This window comes from Myotis myotis, unplaced genomic scaffold (genome assembly GCF_014108235.1).
Source record: "Myotis myotis isolate mMyoMyo1 unplaced genomic scaffold, mMyoMyo1.p scaffold_m19_p_18, whole genome shotgun sequence".
Classification (NCBI taxonomy): Eukaryota; Metazoa; Chordata; class Mammalia; order Chiroptera; family Vespertilionidae; genus Myotis; species Myotis myotis.
Genome location: NW_023416322.1, coordinates 22836601 through 22854314, shown reverse-complemented (window position 1 = coordinate 22854314; position 17714 = coordinate 22836601). Strand labels below are relative to the sequence as shown.

At 43.1% G+C, this 17714-nt stretch overlaps 1 protein-coding gene across 2 annotated transcripts in view; it reads right to left on the bottom strand.

The window, feature by feature from the left end:
• The window catches only part of ASTN1 (astrotactin 1), a 285725-nt gene that overhangs the window by 121309 nt on the left and 146702 nt on the right, over window positions 1–17714 (bottom strand). For both annotated transcript variants that reach the window (XM_036344655.1, XM_036344656.1), the window contains exon 8: window positions 13772–13856. In XM_036344655.1, the coding sequence (XP_036200548.1) occupies window positions 13772–13856 (85 nt within the window). The remainder of the gene's footprint in view (window positions 1–13771; window positions 13857–17714) is intronic.

Here is a 17714-nt window from a genome sequence, read left to right as displayed (position 1 = left end):
GAAACCTACCAATCAGAACCAAATTAGCCAGCAGGAGAGGGCAGTTAGGGGTGATCAGGCAGGCAGTGGCAGTTGGGGGTGAGATCAGGCTGGCAGGGAAGGGCAGTTAGGGGCAATCAGGCAGGCAGGCAGAAAGGTTAGGGGCAATCAGGCAGGAAGGCAGATGAGCAGTTAGGAGCCAGTGTTCCCAGATTGTGAGAGGGCTGTGTGGGATCAGGCCTAAACCAGCAGTGGGACATCCCCAAAGGAGTCCCCAATTGGAGAGGGTGGAGGCTGGGCTGAGGGAACCCCCACCTCCATGCACAAATATTGTGCACCAGGCCACTAGTGTATACATAAAAAGCCACCAAGTATCTGAAGGATGTCACCTTACAGAAGCAATATGTGCCATTTTGTCATTACAATGGTGGAGCTGGTACATGTGTCCAGGCCAAACAGTGGGGCTGGACACAGGGTCCGTGGTCCAAAAGCAGTGCTAAATTGTTGCTATACATGCTCAAAAATGCAGAGAGGAATGCTGAGCTTCAGGGTAGGGGTGCAGAGTTTCTGGTCATTGAGCACATCCAGGTAAACAAAGCTCCCAAGATGTGGGGCAGAGCTTACAGAGCTCATGCATGAGCTCTCCCTGCCACATGGTGATGATCCTCACTAGAAAACAGCAGATTGTTTCCAAAGCAAAAGAAGAGGTTGTGTGTACACACACACACACACACACACACACACACACTAACTAGAAGAAACAGAAGAAACAAAAACTCATGGCCTGGGAGTAAATTCAGCAAAAAATACATGCTAATAGAAGTAAAAGCAGAAAGAAAACCCTGCATGAAGGAAAAGATGGCCTAAGAGCCACATGAAAAGTGGGGAGGCAAATTTTTAATTGCTTTGAGCTCTTTAGGGAAAGAGGATGGATCAATATTAAAAAGAAACAAACAAGAATGCAAAGATGTCTAAGAGCTGGAAGGAATTCACTGACAAAGAGGAGTCCCACACTAAGCTTATGACCATTTCTGATGGCATCTCTAGGTCGGCATTTTAAAGGGTGCCATAGGAGTCACCTATCTTGGTTTTAGAGAGGAATTCATTCACTGGTTTAGAAGATGCACTGAGTACCCATTCTGAGACAGACACTTGACATAATCTTTTATATGGACTAGATAGATGTATGTGGCTTCAATGATTGTACATTTGGTGAATTCTTGTGTAGTTAAACAAGGAAACCAACAAGTTCCAAGTGATGGGTCAAGGTCAACCTGCAGGAAGGTCTCTGATAGGAGCAGGGCTTGGGAGTATTTTCTTTACACTTTCATCAGATACATGGAGAAGGTCATTGAAGGTGAGTTAATTAAATTTACAGATCATGTAAAGTAGGAGGGGTAGCTAATACATAGGATAACAGAGTCAAGAACCAAAGGATTTCAGCGGGCTAAAGCTAAAATTTAATAGGGTTTTACATAAGACCTGAATTTAGGTTAAGACAATTAAATGTTGTCTTAAACATACCTTCTTTTTGACAGCAGTCCCTCTGAAAAATATCTTTAGTTGGCCATCACTATGACTCTTTTCTTAAAGGATCTAATACAAGCTTAGCTTAGAATTCATTAATAGAAAATGCACAGGAAGAAACAGGCAGAATATATGCTACAGAGTGATTTGATCAGTCCTGGGTAACACAGCCTGACAGGTAAAATGACAAACTAGGAAGAGGCAGAAAACAGTAGGATATTTCAGAAAACTTGCAGTCTAAAAGAAAGTTGATAGAATTAGGTGTATTCAGAAGAGAAGGCTTGTTGAAGAGATCGTCACAATTACATGAAACATTACCAGGTAGCCCACCCATACATGGTGACCTATTTGTTCACAGGCACTCATCCCAGGCTCAGCAGCAGATGGGCACATTTCTCTAATCCACACAAAGGCATTATAGAAGCTACCAGTCCTCAGCATAGACCATGAAAATCAACATATTCTTTATTGTCCCAAAGGACAGAGCTGACCATAGAGGTCAAAAGTTATAGGAAAACGTATTTTGGCTCAGCCTAAAAAACTGTCTAAGAATCTGCATTAAAACAATAAGGTAGCTGCCTTTCAAAGAATCTAACCCCTGTTGCTGAGAGTATTTGAACACTGTTTGGTGGCATCTGAGAAAAGGCTGTAGGAGGGATTTTTATACCAAGTGTCAAGTTATGACCTTGAAGTGCGCTCCCAGCTCTGAGTGTGCAGAACTGCCAGTAATTCAGCTAATAGTCTTACTGACATTGAGGAGGTTATCTGTCACTCTCAGGAGAGAGTCTAGAGATCCAATGATCAGAAAACAGAGGTCTGTGGAAGTCCTGCCCAAAGGTGGACATGTTTCTTCATCTATTTAACAAATATTTGTTGAGCACCTATTAGGTGCCAGACAGTGTGTTAGGGTATGACAATGTAATGACATATAAGAGACATTGTTTATGCCCTTGTGGAATTTAAATGGTAGAGCTGGGTTATTCTAAACCCATCTTGTCAAACTGAGGTTAAGATCACATCAGTGGGTGGCAGTTCAAAGAACAAAAATGAGGCCTTGACAAATGCAAAATATCATTGATTGGAACCTTAGTGCCATCACGTATTGAGTGTTTACACAGCTGATGTAACATTATTCAATAAAACATGTTTCATTTAGGTTTTCTTCATAATTCTTACACTAATTCTATGAAGTAGATACTATTATTATTTTTACTGGTGAGGAAATTGAGGCTCAAAAAAGTTATGAAGTGCCTGGCCAAGGTGGCACAGTGGTTAAGGGTTGACCTATGAACCAGGTCATCAGGGTTGATTCCCAGTCAGGGCACATGCTTGGGTTGCAGGCTCGATCCTCAGTGGGGAATGTGCAGGAGGCAGCCGGTCAATCGTTGATGTTTCTATCTCTCTCTCCCTCTCATCTCCTCTATGAAATCAATAAAAATATATTTTTTAAAAAGTTATGAAGCTAGCCAAAACAACAGGGCTCTGAAGTAGAAGAAATCAGACTGTGTGAGATTTGAGCCCAAATCAGTCTGACAGCAGCTCAGCACTCTACCCATTATGTACCACTGCCTGACACACAGATAAAAATGTGAGCAGGGGAACATTAATCCTCTTGGAAGTGAGGTGTTCACAGCCTCCTGGCTAGAGTGGGATAGTTTGACCAATGCCATTAAGTGAAGTCTGGTTGATGATATCCAGAGAAACCTCTGATCATGTCCCAGACTACCTGCTCCCTAGGCCCAGTAGCTTGGGGAAAATGGATGGCCCCATCCTTCATATGTGCTGATGTCCCTCCTGACCCACTGGGCAGGTCTCTGAAATCTTTGCCAATAGCAAGGATCTGCCCAGGTGTTTATTCTCACACTTTTGAGCCAGTAAATAGGCAAACACAATCCTGGTCAGGGTCCACAGTGTGGGCTGGGCCGTGTCCTCTGCTACACTGGGCCATTCTGACCTGCACCCATGGCCATGATTTCACATTAGCCACAGCACAGAGCTCCTCAGTAACAGGTGCCTGCCTCCCTCAGACAGTCACCAGCCTGTGGCCCCCCAGGATGTGTCCCTGTGCTTCTTTCTTTTACCTGAATTAGGCAGCAGCCAATGGCACTTTTTAGGGCCTCTAGCTAGGTTCTTCCCATGACTGTCACTTCCCCTAGGACTCTGCATCATTCTGAAAAAGATGCTTAACTATGCACTACATACTTGTCATTGTTTTAATTTATACATCCATTCTAAATTCCCTCTCCTAGAGCCTCAAGGCTGAATTGCAGCTTCTCTCCTGCTTTCATTCTGAGACTCAGAACAGTAGCCCATGAGGAGTTTGGCAATAGAAAGTTCTCTTTAGGAACCAAAATTCCCTTTTCTTGCCTATGAGATTCTCAACATTGCTGCAATATTCAACTGACTCACCTATATAATGGGACAATAGTTTCTACTTCAGTGTTGAAATGAAAATTAAATTGATGGGTACATGAAAAGCACTTGGAAGAGTGGCTGTTGCATCAAAAGGATTATACAAGCATCAGCTACTATTATTACTAATTTGAATATCACTACTATTATGACTGTACCCAAAGGGCAAAGTGTGGGGAATGCTACAGGGCCAGGCAATGCTAAGTACCAGGGCTCATTGGTGCTAATTCAACTCCAGGCAGGTTTCTCCTGGTGGGGAATACATTCCCAATTTGTCATCATCCCACAGTGGCGAGCACTCACTCCATTTAAAGTCACCTTTCTCCTGTGGTTACAAACAAGGGGGTCCCAACTATATTTCAGGGTGAGAGGAAGTTCATGCTGAGAACTGTGGTCTGGGCAGCCCCATGGGGATCCTCCACCTCCCTGGCTGACTGGGCCAGAGCTACATTTGAGCAGCTGTTTAGGGTCTCCTTTCACTGTTCCACATGACAGAAATTTGGACACCCTCGCGCATCTCAGTGTCTCAGACCTAAAGGCCAACCTCAACAGAAAGTCCGGTTGGTTTGGGCTATATCTCCTCAAGCCAACAACGTTATTCTCTGTGTGGAAAACCTTTAGTAAAGGTTAATAAACTTGGTAGGAAGGAGAGCATAGGGAAGGAAAAGATTCTTGCAATCGTTGAGTTGCATTATGGTTTATTTAAAAGAGCCTCAATGTTGGCATCAGTCCGTTCTCCACTGTGTGACTCTGGGCACCTTAGGACTGAGTATATATATATATATATATATGAGAGAGATACGTGAATATAGAAACATGTGCACATTCATGACAAAGCAAGAGATAAAACAACATGATGCAATTTTTGTAAAAAAAAAAAATTACACCCAAACAAACTAAAGTTCAGGGCATGTTCTCTCCAGGGAATGGCATGCTGGGTGGCTTGGATTTCTTCCTTTTACTACTGTGTGTTCTTTTTTATTCTACTATATTTTCTACCAATTACATGCATTGCTTTTACATAAAGAAAAAAGATGAAGTAAAAATAATGTGCAGTGACAAAATGTTTGTTCTCAAAGTTCTGAAATTATCTAAAGTCAAAATTAGGAGAAGATAATTATAGTATGAACTAGAGGCCCGGTGCACAAAATTTGTGCACAGGGGTGGGGGGCGGTCCCTCAGCCCGGCTGATGCCCTCTTGCAATCCGGGACCCTTCAGGGGATGTCCAACTGCTGGTTTAGGACATCCAGCAGTTGGACATCCCTCTCTCAATCTGGGATCCCTCTCGCAATCCAGGACCACTTGTCCCTAACTGCTCGCCTGCCTGCTCACCCTAACCACACGCCTGCCGGCCTGCTCACCCCTAACCTCTCACCTGCCTGCCTGCTCAGTGCGCGTTATAGCGACCGGTCATTGTGCCATAATGGTCACTTAGGCTTTTAGATATATAGATGTTTGAACAAGAATCCAAAATGCCTTCTCTAGGAAGACTAAACCTTAAGATTATTTTTCCTGAAATTGTTTTCACAGAAATGGGAAGTGGCAGAAATACTGCAAATTGCTCACCTCTTAACAAGTTTGTGGAATTTTTATCCAGAGTAGAGATGATGTTAACAAAAAAACACACTAAGCCAAACATTACATGAAAATAATAAATGAAAGCCATTAACCTGCATTCTATAAAGGACTGCTCAAAGTCTTCAGTGACATTAAAGTTCTACTGCTTTAAATATTATGCTGAATGTCAGGGTCACAGCCTGGTGTTCATTCAGCCCTTTGTTATACAGACTTGCAGACATGCTTATATCAGAGGATATTTTTACCTAAATGCCAGACCCTGAACTACTTTCTTCTTTCCTCCAAAATCAGGTTAAAATAGGGGTAATAAGTTAGACCTGAAGACTAACTTCCCATGGAAAGTTTTGAGAAAAACCAAAGTACCACAAAGATACTTTTGAAATTTCCTCCTTTATCTTTCCCCCGCAAATTTTGTGGTTGTACAAGTCATACATGCTCACTGTGACATTATGCAAATAACAAAAATACACACAGGATTGAGGAGGGAAGCAAAACTTTCTATGCATACAAAAAGAAACTGGGAGGAAATATGCCACAATAGTAATGGTAGCTTTCTCTGAGCATGGAATAATGAGTGGATTATTTTCCTGTTTATTTTAAAGAAAAAAAGATAAATAGTCAAGCTCTCCAAAGCCAGGGGAAGTGACAGCACTCTCGGACCTAGTATTCTTAGACTGAAACCCAAGAAGCTGGTGGTCCAGAGAGCATTCACAGTGGAAAACATCAATGCATTCGGTAGAATATATAAATTCAGGACCCTATCTGAAAAGCATGGACAAGACATAAAACATTCATTTCTATAAAAATTGAAACAATTTATCTTCCATTCTTGAGCAGATGGGAGGGTAAATTGAGGTTGATTTTTTTTTCACCCTGTTGGTCTTGCTGCAGGAAATATGAGTGTTCCCACCTCCGGCCCTGTTTAAAATAAGTCTCTTGGTGCCGTGACTGGAATCATCAGGGAGAACACTATGGTGTGTGTACCCTCCTCTGGGGAGTGGGAAGTACTGTAGGGGGACTGCAGATGCTTATTACGGGGGGCGGGGGTAGGATGGGATAAAGATGTGTCCCCATATTCCTGGGGGAGGAGGGTGCAGAGAAGCAGATGGGTAACACAGAATGTCCACCTCTCATCAGCATCTGATCACGGATGTCCAGACTGTCATATGCTCTTCTCACTGTGCTCTCTCTGAACTGTGAATTTACCTGAGTGACTGCCACTACTCACCTGTCACTATAAAGCCTGGCCATCAGCCATGTGACCTTGAACAAGTGTCTTCACCTCACTGCCCCCCTATTTCCCAATCAGTAAAATGCAGGCATCCTTTAGGATGTACTCAGCTTCTAGTCTACAAACTAGTTCTTATTTTCATTGGAAAGAATGGTCCTCTGGTAAGCGATGCCCTCCCGAGGAGTCTAGAGACACCACATCTTGCTTAGGAAGGGCTCTGAGTCTGCCTGTGCTTCAGAGTCAATGGTGGGCCCTCTCCTAAACCTATGAATTTAAAAGCTATGGGGCAGGCCGGAAATCAGTATTTTAAATAAGCTCCCAGCTGATTCTTAAGTGTTTGCTCTATGAATTGGCCTCAGGGAGTCACATTGACTAGGGCAGTTTTGCTCATATATCGTCCTGAGTAACCAGGTTAAGAGGGAGCAAAGGGCATTGCCTAAAATGACACAGCCTTGTCCGGGTTGGCACTAGCTCATCAATTGTCTGTGCGAATTAGGAAAAGGTGTCCATCAGCACACATACAGCCTTTGTCAGAGCTCCCCCACCCGCAGTGGTGTGCATGAACTAGTTTAGGCTCTCGCTTGCCTTCCCAGCCAAATGTCTATCTGCCATGAACGGAGTGTAACTCTGTGCTAGCTGACTGACCACACACTTTTTGTGAAAATGGATCGAGTTAAACATGTTTTCACTTGAGCATAACTGCCCTAATCAATGTGACTTCCTGAGGCCAATTCATAGAGCAGAGAATAAAGTGTGGCCTTTCCCCAAGCCACCTGGGTGACCTGAGCCCATGAAGCAGGACAAGGAGGCCCCAGTAGGGGGAGCTCCACTGCCCACCCCTCCATTCCTGCCTGATCACTAGGGAGGGTCTGATCTCCTTCTATGCCCCAAAGTTTTAGCTGGAATCAGGCAACAGCAGGGGCTTCTGGAGAGAGAAGAACCTGGGGACTTGAGGTTGAATTCTAAGTGTTTTCTTCCTTTGTTTTGACATTGAAATTGGTGGGATAAAAGACAGGCACACTTACATGAACTTCTGAGAAGGAGAAGTAAAGAAAAAGGGAGGGAAGAAAAGAAGAATGAGAAGTAAAGGGCCATACAAATACACCGGAAACCCTTGTTAGGAATAAGTGAATAAGTTAGGAATCATTAGAAAAAGTGACACACACATGTGAACACACACATACACAAACACACAGAAACAGAGGAAAGGAGAATAAAAAGAGCTAATGAGGTGATAATCCCATTTGGACATGGCATGGCAATGACCAGAGCTGGGCACAGACAATCAGGTCAGCTGCCTGTGGGGGTGGAGGGCGCCCAGAGATAAAGGGGCAGCAGCAGGCTGACCAGCAAATCTTGTCTGAGGGGCTGGAGCAAGGTGAGTGGCATCAGTGGCACAGGCATGTGGGCAGGGGAATAAAAGCCAGATAATGAGCTAGAAATGAGGAAAGGAAAGTCAGAAAATGTCATCTGTCACATAGGACTGCCTGCCTCCATCTGAGTCACATTTGAAGAGAAGGGATAGATCACAGAAGGCCAAACACTGCCCAAGACCGAGTTTGGCATCAGAGTAAGGGCTCAGCATTCTCATCACTGGCCTACAATGGCTTAGCATTTGCACTTTGGAAGTTCCTGTTCATTTTTAAGTGGCCATGAGAAGCAAGGATGAGTTTGGGATCATTTTGAATAATCCATGGAAGCTGATCTCTGCTCAAGCCCCAGGACCTAAGCAAAGGCACTCTGCCCAAGGCCACTGGCCACTGTTCTGTGAGCGGACAACAGGAAAATGTCAGGGGCATCATTCAGGCCCAAATAGAACCACCTCCTGCCAAGCATGAGCAAGACAAAGAGACTGAGGCCAACCATGACAAACAGCATCTCGCTCTCGGGTGGAAGAGGAAACTAAACTCCATGGTGGGGCACTGGCTCCACATACAGAGTTAGAATCCCTAAGCAGTCATTCTGAGAGGGTGAGCAGCAGGGAGGAGCTGCAGAAGCAGGACAGAATGATAAGATCCTGGGACAATGGAAAGGACGTATTCAGGCAGCGTGGGCTGTGTCTGTGTGTGTATATATGCATACGTGTGTGTGCACCTGTGTCCATGTGTGTGCATGTGCACTAATCTGGAGACATCATGGAAATTGTGTTGCCTCCTGAGTAGGCGGTATGAGGAGGAGGTGTGCTGATGAGCAGGGCCTTTCCTGACATCAGCTCCTAACACCTTGGAGAAATACCTGTTCATTTCCCACAGCAGGGCCCTCCCCCTCTCATGAATTATCGCTCTATCACCATCCTTCAGCACGGAAAGCGAGTGATATGCGATAGGTCTCTCGGGCGGAATCTCCTTGGAGCTGCCCTCTGTATCGGAGATGCCAGAATAAGAAATCAGACTATTATTTACCGGGAATCTTCACATGCATGAATTTAATCTAATACCGGTGTTCTGGAAAATGTTATCTAGAGGCCCTTGGGTACACTTTTAATTTAACAAAAAACCACTAGTATAGTCTTCCTTAATATTCTCTAAAGTAGCTAAATAAATTTGTTTTTCCTCCTCTAATATTTTCATATCAATCTCTTTTGCCTCCTCCACCCTCATTTATTGTTTTCACTTCTCATCTGTGAAAAATTTCAATTTGTCCTTGTTGCTCTAGAAAACAAATATCAAAGAGACCCTAACTGGCCCTGGCTGTGTGTACGCAGCCACGGAGATGAGAGGCCTAGGTGATGTTCAGTGAATTCACACAGGTTAGACGACACATGGCAAAGCCCAGGGCTGGGGAAGGACCCTTCCATCCTGGCCCTCTGTCAGGCAGCAGAGTCGCCAGGTTGCTGTGGCAGGAAATAATTTTGTTGCCAACCTCATGAACCAAGGATATAACTTCAAGCATGCATGTTCTTTTAATAACTCACGAGAAATGTCACCCATAACTTTATTATATCCTTTTGATGCTATTTTTCCTTTTAGTGAATAGGAGCTTCTTGTGTAAGGAGCTCAGTGACTTTACAAGCTTCCACCTGAATCCTGTCACCTGGGTGAGCTACAGTGACTGGCTCCCCACCCAGATACCCATGTGAATGCCTCACCCTCCTAGCTTCTCCTTGGCCGTTTTTGGCAGAACAAGAGTCAGCAAAAATGGTTGCAACCCATTTGATTCACATGCCTTGCACATATGGTCCCCAGTTCTGTCATTATTTGCTATTTTGTCTTAACAAATTTTATCTACAGGGTAATTTTAGGTCTATACTTTACTTATAGAATCCAGATCAATAAAAATTTAGATAGTCTCAAGAGGTTTTATATGTGTTAGCTGTAGTTTCTGTTTTCTTTTTAGGATTAAATTATTTTGAGGGGTTCAGAAACACAATGTAAGAAAATACCCCACAAAATATACAGACACCTTGGAACTTCTCCATCCTGCTACCAATTCTGGAGGCCTGTGCCCAGAGCTTCAATGTCCAAGAGCAAGAGCTTGTGGAGATCTAGTCCTCCCCACCTTCTCAGCCTCTCCTGCCTCTGTAAACCGTACTCTTAAGCCACACTGAGCTGTTTACTTGCCATTCCTAGAAAACCATGCTGCTTCTGTCTCCCTGCCTTAACATAGGCTGTTCCCTCGGCCTAGCACTACCTTTGTTTCCATTCAATAGAGGACTTCAAAATCTAACTTTTCCATGAAGCCCATTCCAGATTCTCCCACCTCACATAAATTACCCCTGAAGCCATAATCCCACAGACCTTTGCTCCCCATTAACAGTTCTTATAATTCACTGTAATTTTTTCTTGTGTGCCCATTTATCTAGATACTAGTTCTTCCACAGCAGACATCACATTTTCCTTCTTATAATTAGTAACCTAGTTTATTCATGGCTACAATAGGTAATGGAATGAATCTGTGTTAAAAACACGAATGAGCAAGAGAATAAATGGCATGTACTGGTGAAAGGCTTTCTATAAACAAACCAGTGTGTGCAGGCACACACACACATGCATACACATGCATTCACATGCACACAAACAGCCTCACATGTGGGTCCAGATAAACCGGAGCATGAGGCAGAAGCTGAATAAAGGTGAAACTCCTGTGCCCCATTTATAATTTTTTTGTATTATGTCCTTGATCAATTTTCCTCCTTGTCTAAAAGTCATGAATGCTTATTGCTATCTTTCCCTAGGTATATTAACCAAGATTTTTCCCAAGGGAATTCCTTTGAACTATTACTAGCCTAGGATCTGCCAGTTCTCAAAAGAATGTTCAGCTGTTTTAATGTACGCAATCTGAGAATACTAAGTGAAAACATAAATACTCACACATGCTGCTTACCTCCACCTTCTGGAATGTTAAATAAAATATTCAGGAAAAGGAGGCCTACCATTGATTTTCCCATCATACCCCAATACGTATCATTAGTTGGCAATCTGTCAGGCAGTTATCAAGTCAGGTGACAGTCTTCCCCTTCAAATCAATTTAGATTACTTTTGTAAGAATCATTTAAGGAAGCGTGGCATCGAGTCTGTGATTTAAATAAAGATGTATGACATCTTCCACTTTTCATTTATCTTGTCATTTTATGAGGAAAATGCAGTCATCTGTCTGGCACTATTTTATATACACATAAACTCATGCTGCTTATCACTCTGGTTCCATTATCCTGAAGATAGTCACCCCCCGCCAACAATTGCTCCATTATTTTATTAGTGTCCAAAATGAGACCACGTAGACAGTGATGATCAGAGAATAATGGGAATTAGAGATAGAAATGACAGATTAGGTCTCCTTGTCTGTTTCCTGGGGCTAATGTTCCTGTCAGTCAGTACCTCAGTGCTTCAGCCTGTATTATTTTATTTTATTTTTTTTTTTATTTTTTTTTTTTAAATATATTTTATTGATTCTTTACAGAGAGGAAGGGAGAGAGATAGAGAGTTAGAAACATCGATGAGAGAGAAACATCGATCAGCTGCCTCCTGCACATCTCCTACTGGGGATGTGCCCGCAACCCAGGTACATGCCCTTGACCGGAATCGAACCCGGGACTCTTCAGTCCGCAGGCCGACGCTCTATCCACTGAGCCAAACCGGTTTCGGCAGCCTGTATTATTTTAAATGACACCAACGTGGAGCTTCCGCCATTTCCCTGGAGGCTTTTGTCTACATCCTAAAGACTGTCTCTACACACAGCCAGAGGGAACAACAAAGTCGTGTGCAATTACCAAGTGAGGTCAGGCCCATCCACACATGATTTGTCTACAAGGCAAAGGATGTGGAGGCTTGAGTCATTAGCCACCAAATCCAATCACTGCAGAGAGCCAGCATGGATCATGCAGGGCAGAAAGCGAAATGACATTTTGCCATTGTTTTCTTCAGTAAGAAGTTTGCAGGCTAAGAGAGAGAGAGCTGGTTATCCATCACCCTTTACAATATTTTACTCAATAAGAATCACAGCCAACTGAGATTCTAGTCCTCCATAAGCAAAAACCCTGGCTCCCCAGAAGCTATGCAAACATTTCAGAGACCCTCTTCATTCAGACCCTAAAGGGCATCTGCTAGCCAAGTCCTCTACCCTCCTGGCCAGTCTTTCCACAACATGCCACCTCATTTGCATTCACCCTCCTACAAACACCTTTCTCTGACTTTTGTGGACAGCCTCTCTGACAGGGTCTCAAGTTCAGTGGAAAAGGAGCAATCCCTCAATTTCACTAACAGAAACATTTCATGGCATTCTGACTTCCCCAGGCTTTCTGACCCGTGACTCAGAGTTCCTTTCTCTACCTTCATTCTCTCTTGTCCTTATCCCTCAACCTCAACCCGTTCCAGAACATTTGCCCTCTCCTAACATCTACGGGCATCTATCATGCCCTGACTTAGTCATCAGCTGGCCAAGTTCTCCGCATTGAGTTCTATCCCTTCATCATAAATCATTCCCCTGAGCTCTTCAATCATTTTTATTGCTCTTCTCCAAACTCTCACCCATTCGTCTCCATATTTATTACTCTGAGAGTCCAGAACTATATCCAATATTCTAGGCTTGGTCTCGTCAACATCACACAGAGGGGGCCCAGTGCCCCACAGCAATGAGTGACATGACGGTGGCTTCTTTTCTCCACCCTGACCTGCGGCAAACACATTTCTAATCTGCACTCCAAGCAATCACTCCGAGAGCTTTTGCCTTGATTTCTCTTTAGTTTTCCCTGTTCCATTGATTGTTGTTATTAGTTAGTGTTTATTAAGCTCTTTCTCCTTGCTCTCTTCCACAATCCAGCCAATGCAGAAAGCAAGCTCACAGCATTCAAAACAAAACACAAATATGCTCTCAAAAAGCAATAGGAGGAGGACAATGGTGATGGTTACACTATAATTTGAATGTACATAATGCTACTAAATTGTACAGTGAAAAATGGTTAAAATGGTGAAATTGATACTATGTATATTTTGTCACAATAAAAATTCATAAAAAAAGAAAGATGCAATAGATAACATTTTTATCCCAGTCACGTGTTCTTGGGGGAAAGCAAAGGTCTCACATAAAATTGGTAACATGGGATCAGGCAAAGAATACTATTACTCAACACCAAGCACACCCTGGGTCCTTGCAATGCGCCCCTGCTGATAGTCCCCATGAAAACAAGTTTCCACTCAGGACAGTCTCACAAAGCTTGTCAAGCCTGGGAGAGCTATATGGGAGTCCTTGTGGCTTCACGTGCCTCCAACCAAATCAGCAGCCACATTCTGCCAGTGGGATCCTCGTGGCTGGCGACACTATTACAAGAAGGAGAGGGACAGCTTGGCTTTCAAATCCCAGCTGAGGGCTGTGAGTCAGAGACGTCATCTCTGAATTTGTCAATGGAGAGGAGAAAAAGCTGATAGGTACGTCACTAAGATGGTATAAATATGGAAACACAGCATGACATTTTTACCCATTCGCTGTTCAGAATATAACCAACCACCCTTTAGCTCTGTCTCCCTACATGTGGTGACTCCACCTCAGGCCTGTGTGACAGAGGGGTGACATCTGGGGACTGGCTACCATGCCATCCCCTCACTTACCCCTGGTTGGTCCCCCATTCATTCCGAATGCAAAGGTGCTTGTGTACTGGATCCTTCATGTAACCTTCGTAGCAGAGGCATTCCCCTTAGAGGCAGGGTAAGGAGAAAGAAAAAGAAACATAAGGGAATTGATTAACATGTCTGTTTTGGGGAAAATTAATATGAGACAATCAAACTTGGGCTCTACAGTGACACGGATGAGACCATTAAGTCCCATGATGTCATACATTTTGTTTCCACTGCCCACATGAATGAACACACTACCCATCCCTCCAAGTTCCGTCATGTGATAATGTTCACTACCAGAGAGAGCTAACATTGACAAAGCACCTGGTATACGTGTCTTGTAAACACAAAACCTGGGAACTCTTTGAGCAGAGGGACTTGTTCATATTTATTTCCTCGGTGCCCATTACACTGCCAGACACACTTTCGACGATCAGTAAATGTTTAGAGTGCATAGTGAAGTGGGGGGATAAGGACACATTTGTAATACCTTAATCAATAAAGAAAAAAAATATTAAAAAAATAAAGAGTGCATAGTGAGTTATTTCATCAAACATTTCTAAGAATCTTGAAAAGTAGGTATTATTGACTATGCTATACAGATAGGGGAAACTGAGGCTCAGAAAATTAAGGGACTTGGAGACAGCCTGTAAATGGCAAAGTTAATATTTCAATCTATGTCCGTCTGACTCCAGGTCTATTTTCCAATCATGCCGTGCTGCCAGTCCACAGAACAACTACTATACAGGAGGCCACTTAAACTAATTATGGTTTTACAGGGACTCTGGGTTTTAGTTTTTAAATGAAAGAAGATAATCATTTTGGCTGCTAAACAGAAGGCTCACTCACAATTCTATATTTGTTTAGGATATTACTATGCTTCATTATCATTAGTTACCCCATTAGTATACCAAGAGGCCTACAATCCCCATGAAATTGTATGCTAAACTGCATATATATATATATATATATATATATATATATATGCAGCTTCCTGTCAAAAATTTCATAACTTTCGTCAGGTTTACAAGTATATCCAAGAGCCCCACAAGATTAAGAACCATTGCTCTGCTTAGCTCTAATCTTGAATATTGTTGCTGCTTCCTCATATTAATAATTCCTTATGCAATACTATGAATCCCTACACTACAAAGACCAGTTCCACTAAAGCACTTGCATTAACTCTTTTACAGGCTGATTATTTCATTTGTAGGGTGTGATTTCCTGAAATGTGTAAATAATAAAGGGGCTATGCCCTAAGGTAGTGAGGGCGAAACTTTTGAGCTCGGTGTGTCAGCATTTTGAAAAACCCTAACTTAACTCTGGTGTCGTGTCACATATAGAAATTTTTTGATATTTGCAACCATAGTAAAACACTTATATTTTTGATATTTATTTTATATATTTAAATGCTATTAACAAAGAAAAATCAACCAAAAAAATGAGTTCGCATGTCACCTCTGACACGCGTGTCATAGGTTCGCCATCACTGCCCTAAGGAGACCAGGGGCATATAGTTTCTGTATCTCCCTTTTAAGAGACACTTAACAAGGATATTAATAGAATAATAGCTTTGAGTGATCTTTTCTCTTTTCAAAGAAAAAAAACAAGGCAAATGAAGTGTTGAGGAAAGGAGCTGAGTAGACTCTGAGAAGGTGCTTACAGAATCTTAGCTCAACTATTCATTTCAAGATTGACCTATAAATCACTGTCCATCAGCTCCTCACTCCCAGATGGCAGGCATTTTCTTCCCCCACACCTGCTCAAGGTGCTGAGGGGTGCAGTGAAAATGAGTCATTTCTTAGTTAGTGGGGAGTCAAAAGAAACCATCAGGTTAGTAACTTTAGCAAATTCAGGCTTCCACATGGGCTATCTCCACAACAGACTACAATCTACCGGCATCAGTGGTACTGAGCTCAGGCAGCTATGAGTTGAACACAGGAAAAAACAGCTTAAAATTAGACAGCTGATAAGGCTTTCAAATGAAGGCTGTTTGTATTAATTCCAAAGAAAGCATGAACTCTAGGCTATAAACTAGATAAGGGCAAGAACAATGTCAGCTTTCCCCCATATGAGTAAGACTTTTATAAATACTGTGGAATGGATTAATTTCCAAATGAAATTAATTAATGGATTAATTTCCAAATGAAATTAATTAATTTGCCCTAAATTTATAGGTAACACCACCACCACCACCACCACCACCTCAGCCAAGATGCAAATATCTAAGCCAGTTAATGGTTCTAGGGCCCAGCTATGTTTCTCCCTAAAGGAGATAATTTCCTAACTGTCCTCGTGGACATTAGACAAGAGATGATATTACAAATAAGAGGTAACCTCAAAAGGCTGTCAAATCCATCACTCTACTCTGACTCTTAGAATGGCCTTGGTTGGATACCGTGCCTAGAATTAAGGACTGACAAAAAAGGGAGTCCTTCTTCTACATTTGATATCTAGTTACAACAAAACTTGTAAGAGTAAGTGCAGTAACAATTCAGAGTTCAAGCAGAGCCTGATTTTCCTAATGATGCCAATATCTACCATTGGTAGGCACATCTACATTTCTCAAACTGCCTTCATAGTCATTATCTCCTTATGAGGTTTCCTTCACTCACTCCTATGTAGGGAAACACTGCTGACAACAGATAAAGCTTTTCTCTATATAATGGCATATGCAGATCAAAGTCAGAGCAACAGAGACATGTTCCAACACATCAGGATAGAGTTTGAGGATATCCAAAATCTGCCTCTCAATGATCATTTCTGGAACCCACCAAACTTGCGACTTCTGTATCACTTCTCAGAACCAGTTTGGCCATCTAGACTGTAGGGAGATCAGACTTGACGAGGAAAGTTGCTATGGCAACCCACTACAAAATCTTGACTTTAAGAGGGTTGTCGTGCAAGCACAAGCTCCTACTGGTAGCTGTGAATTTTAAAGACCCCACAAGGATATTGGATGCCCTCCTAAGCTAGAGGTGTTACAGTCTCTGCATCTGCTGCGGCAGATGGCGGGGAACACATGACGTGCTGACTCTGTGGCAGTATTCATAGGATCCAATGGAAAGGGGTGTCAAAGCCACAAATACATGTCCAAACAGGATGGATGCCCTCACAGGCAACCACACCACCAGAGGGCAGAAGCCCACCAGGAGGTGATCTGTGCGCCACCTGGAGATGGCCACACTGATCTGTGCTTGGTCACCTGAAGGCTGACACCTCGAGGGACCTTGTATGATGGGTAGCACCTTTGCCATTTCCTGCTTACAGTTGAGGACTGAGGCACCAATCTCATGGAAGGATTAGAGAAAGACCTTATAGCTAGGGCTCCTCACACGACTGGGTTCACCACACATTCTCTGTGAGTTGGATACAAAGGAAAGCTGTAAGTTCTGAGTTCCCTCTCTCCTTCAGGTAGATGAGGGCTTTCATAAGATGGAATTGGGTGTGTTTTCTCTAAAAAGGGCAATTCTTGCAAGACGTGGACTTGGGTAATATCTAACTGCCTTATCTCCTTCCTTGTGGAGATATCAGGCAAAAGCCAGGCCCAGAATCAAGCAATCCTGTGTGACTCTGGGAGGCCAGACAGAGGGCAATGAGCCCAACGTACATCCTGAAGGCAGGTGTTTTAATCACGCCACAAAAGGATGCGTTAGTGAGCGGGCACTCTAGGTGACAGGAACAAAATGAAGGCTGTGCTACCCAGCCAAATTGGTTTCAAAAACTAGAGAAAGCTAGAGGAAAGTAGGCAGTGGCTAAGAGCACAGAAAGAGGAGGGCTAGGTTGAGTCTGGAAAACTGGTCAATGGCCTCACCAGATTTTACACATTTTTGCATGGTGGGGACTGGCTTATGGAAAGATCTGGGACAAAAGAAATTTAGGGACACATCTTGGGTGATGATTACAACTTAATTGAGCTTGGAGGGCTGTGCTCCTG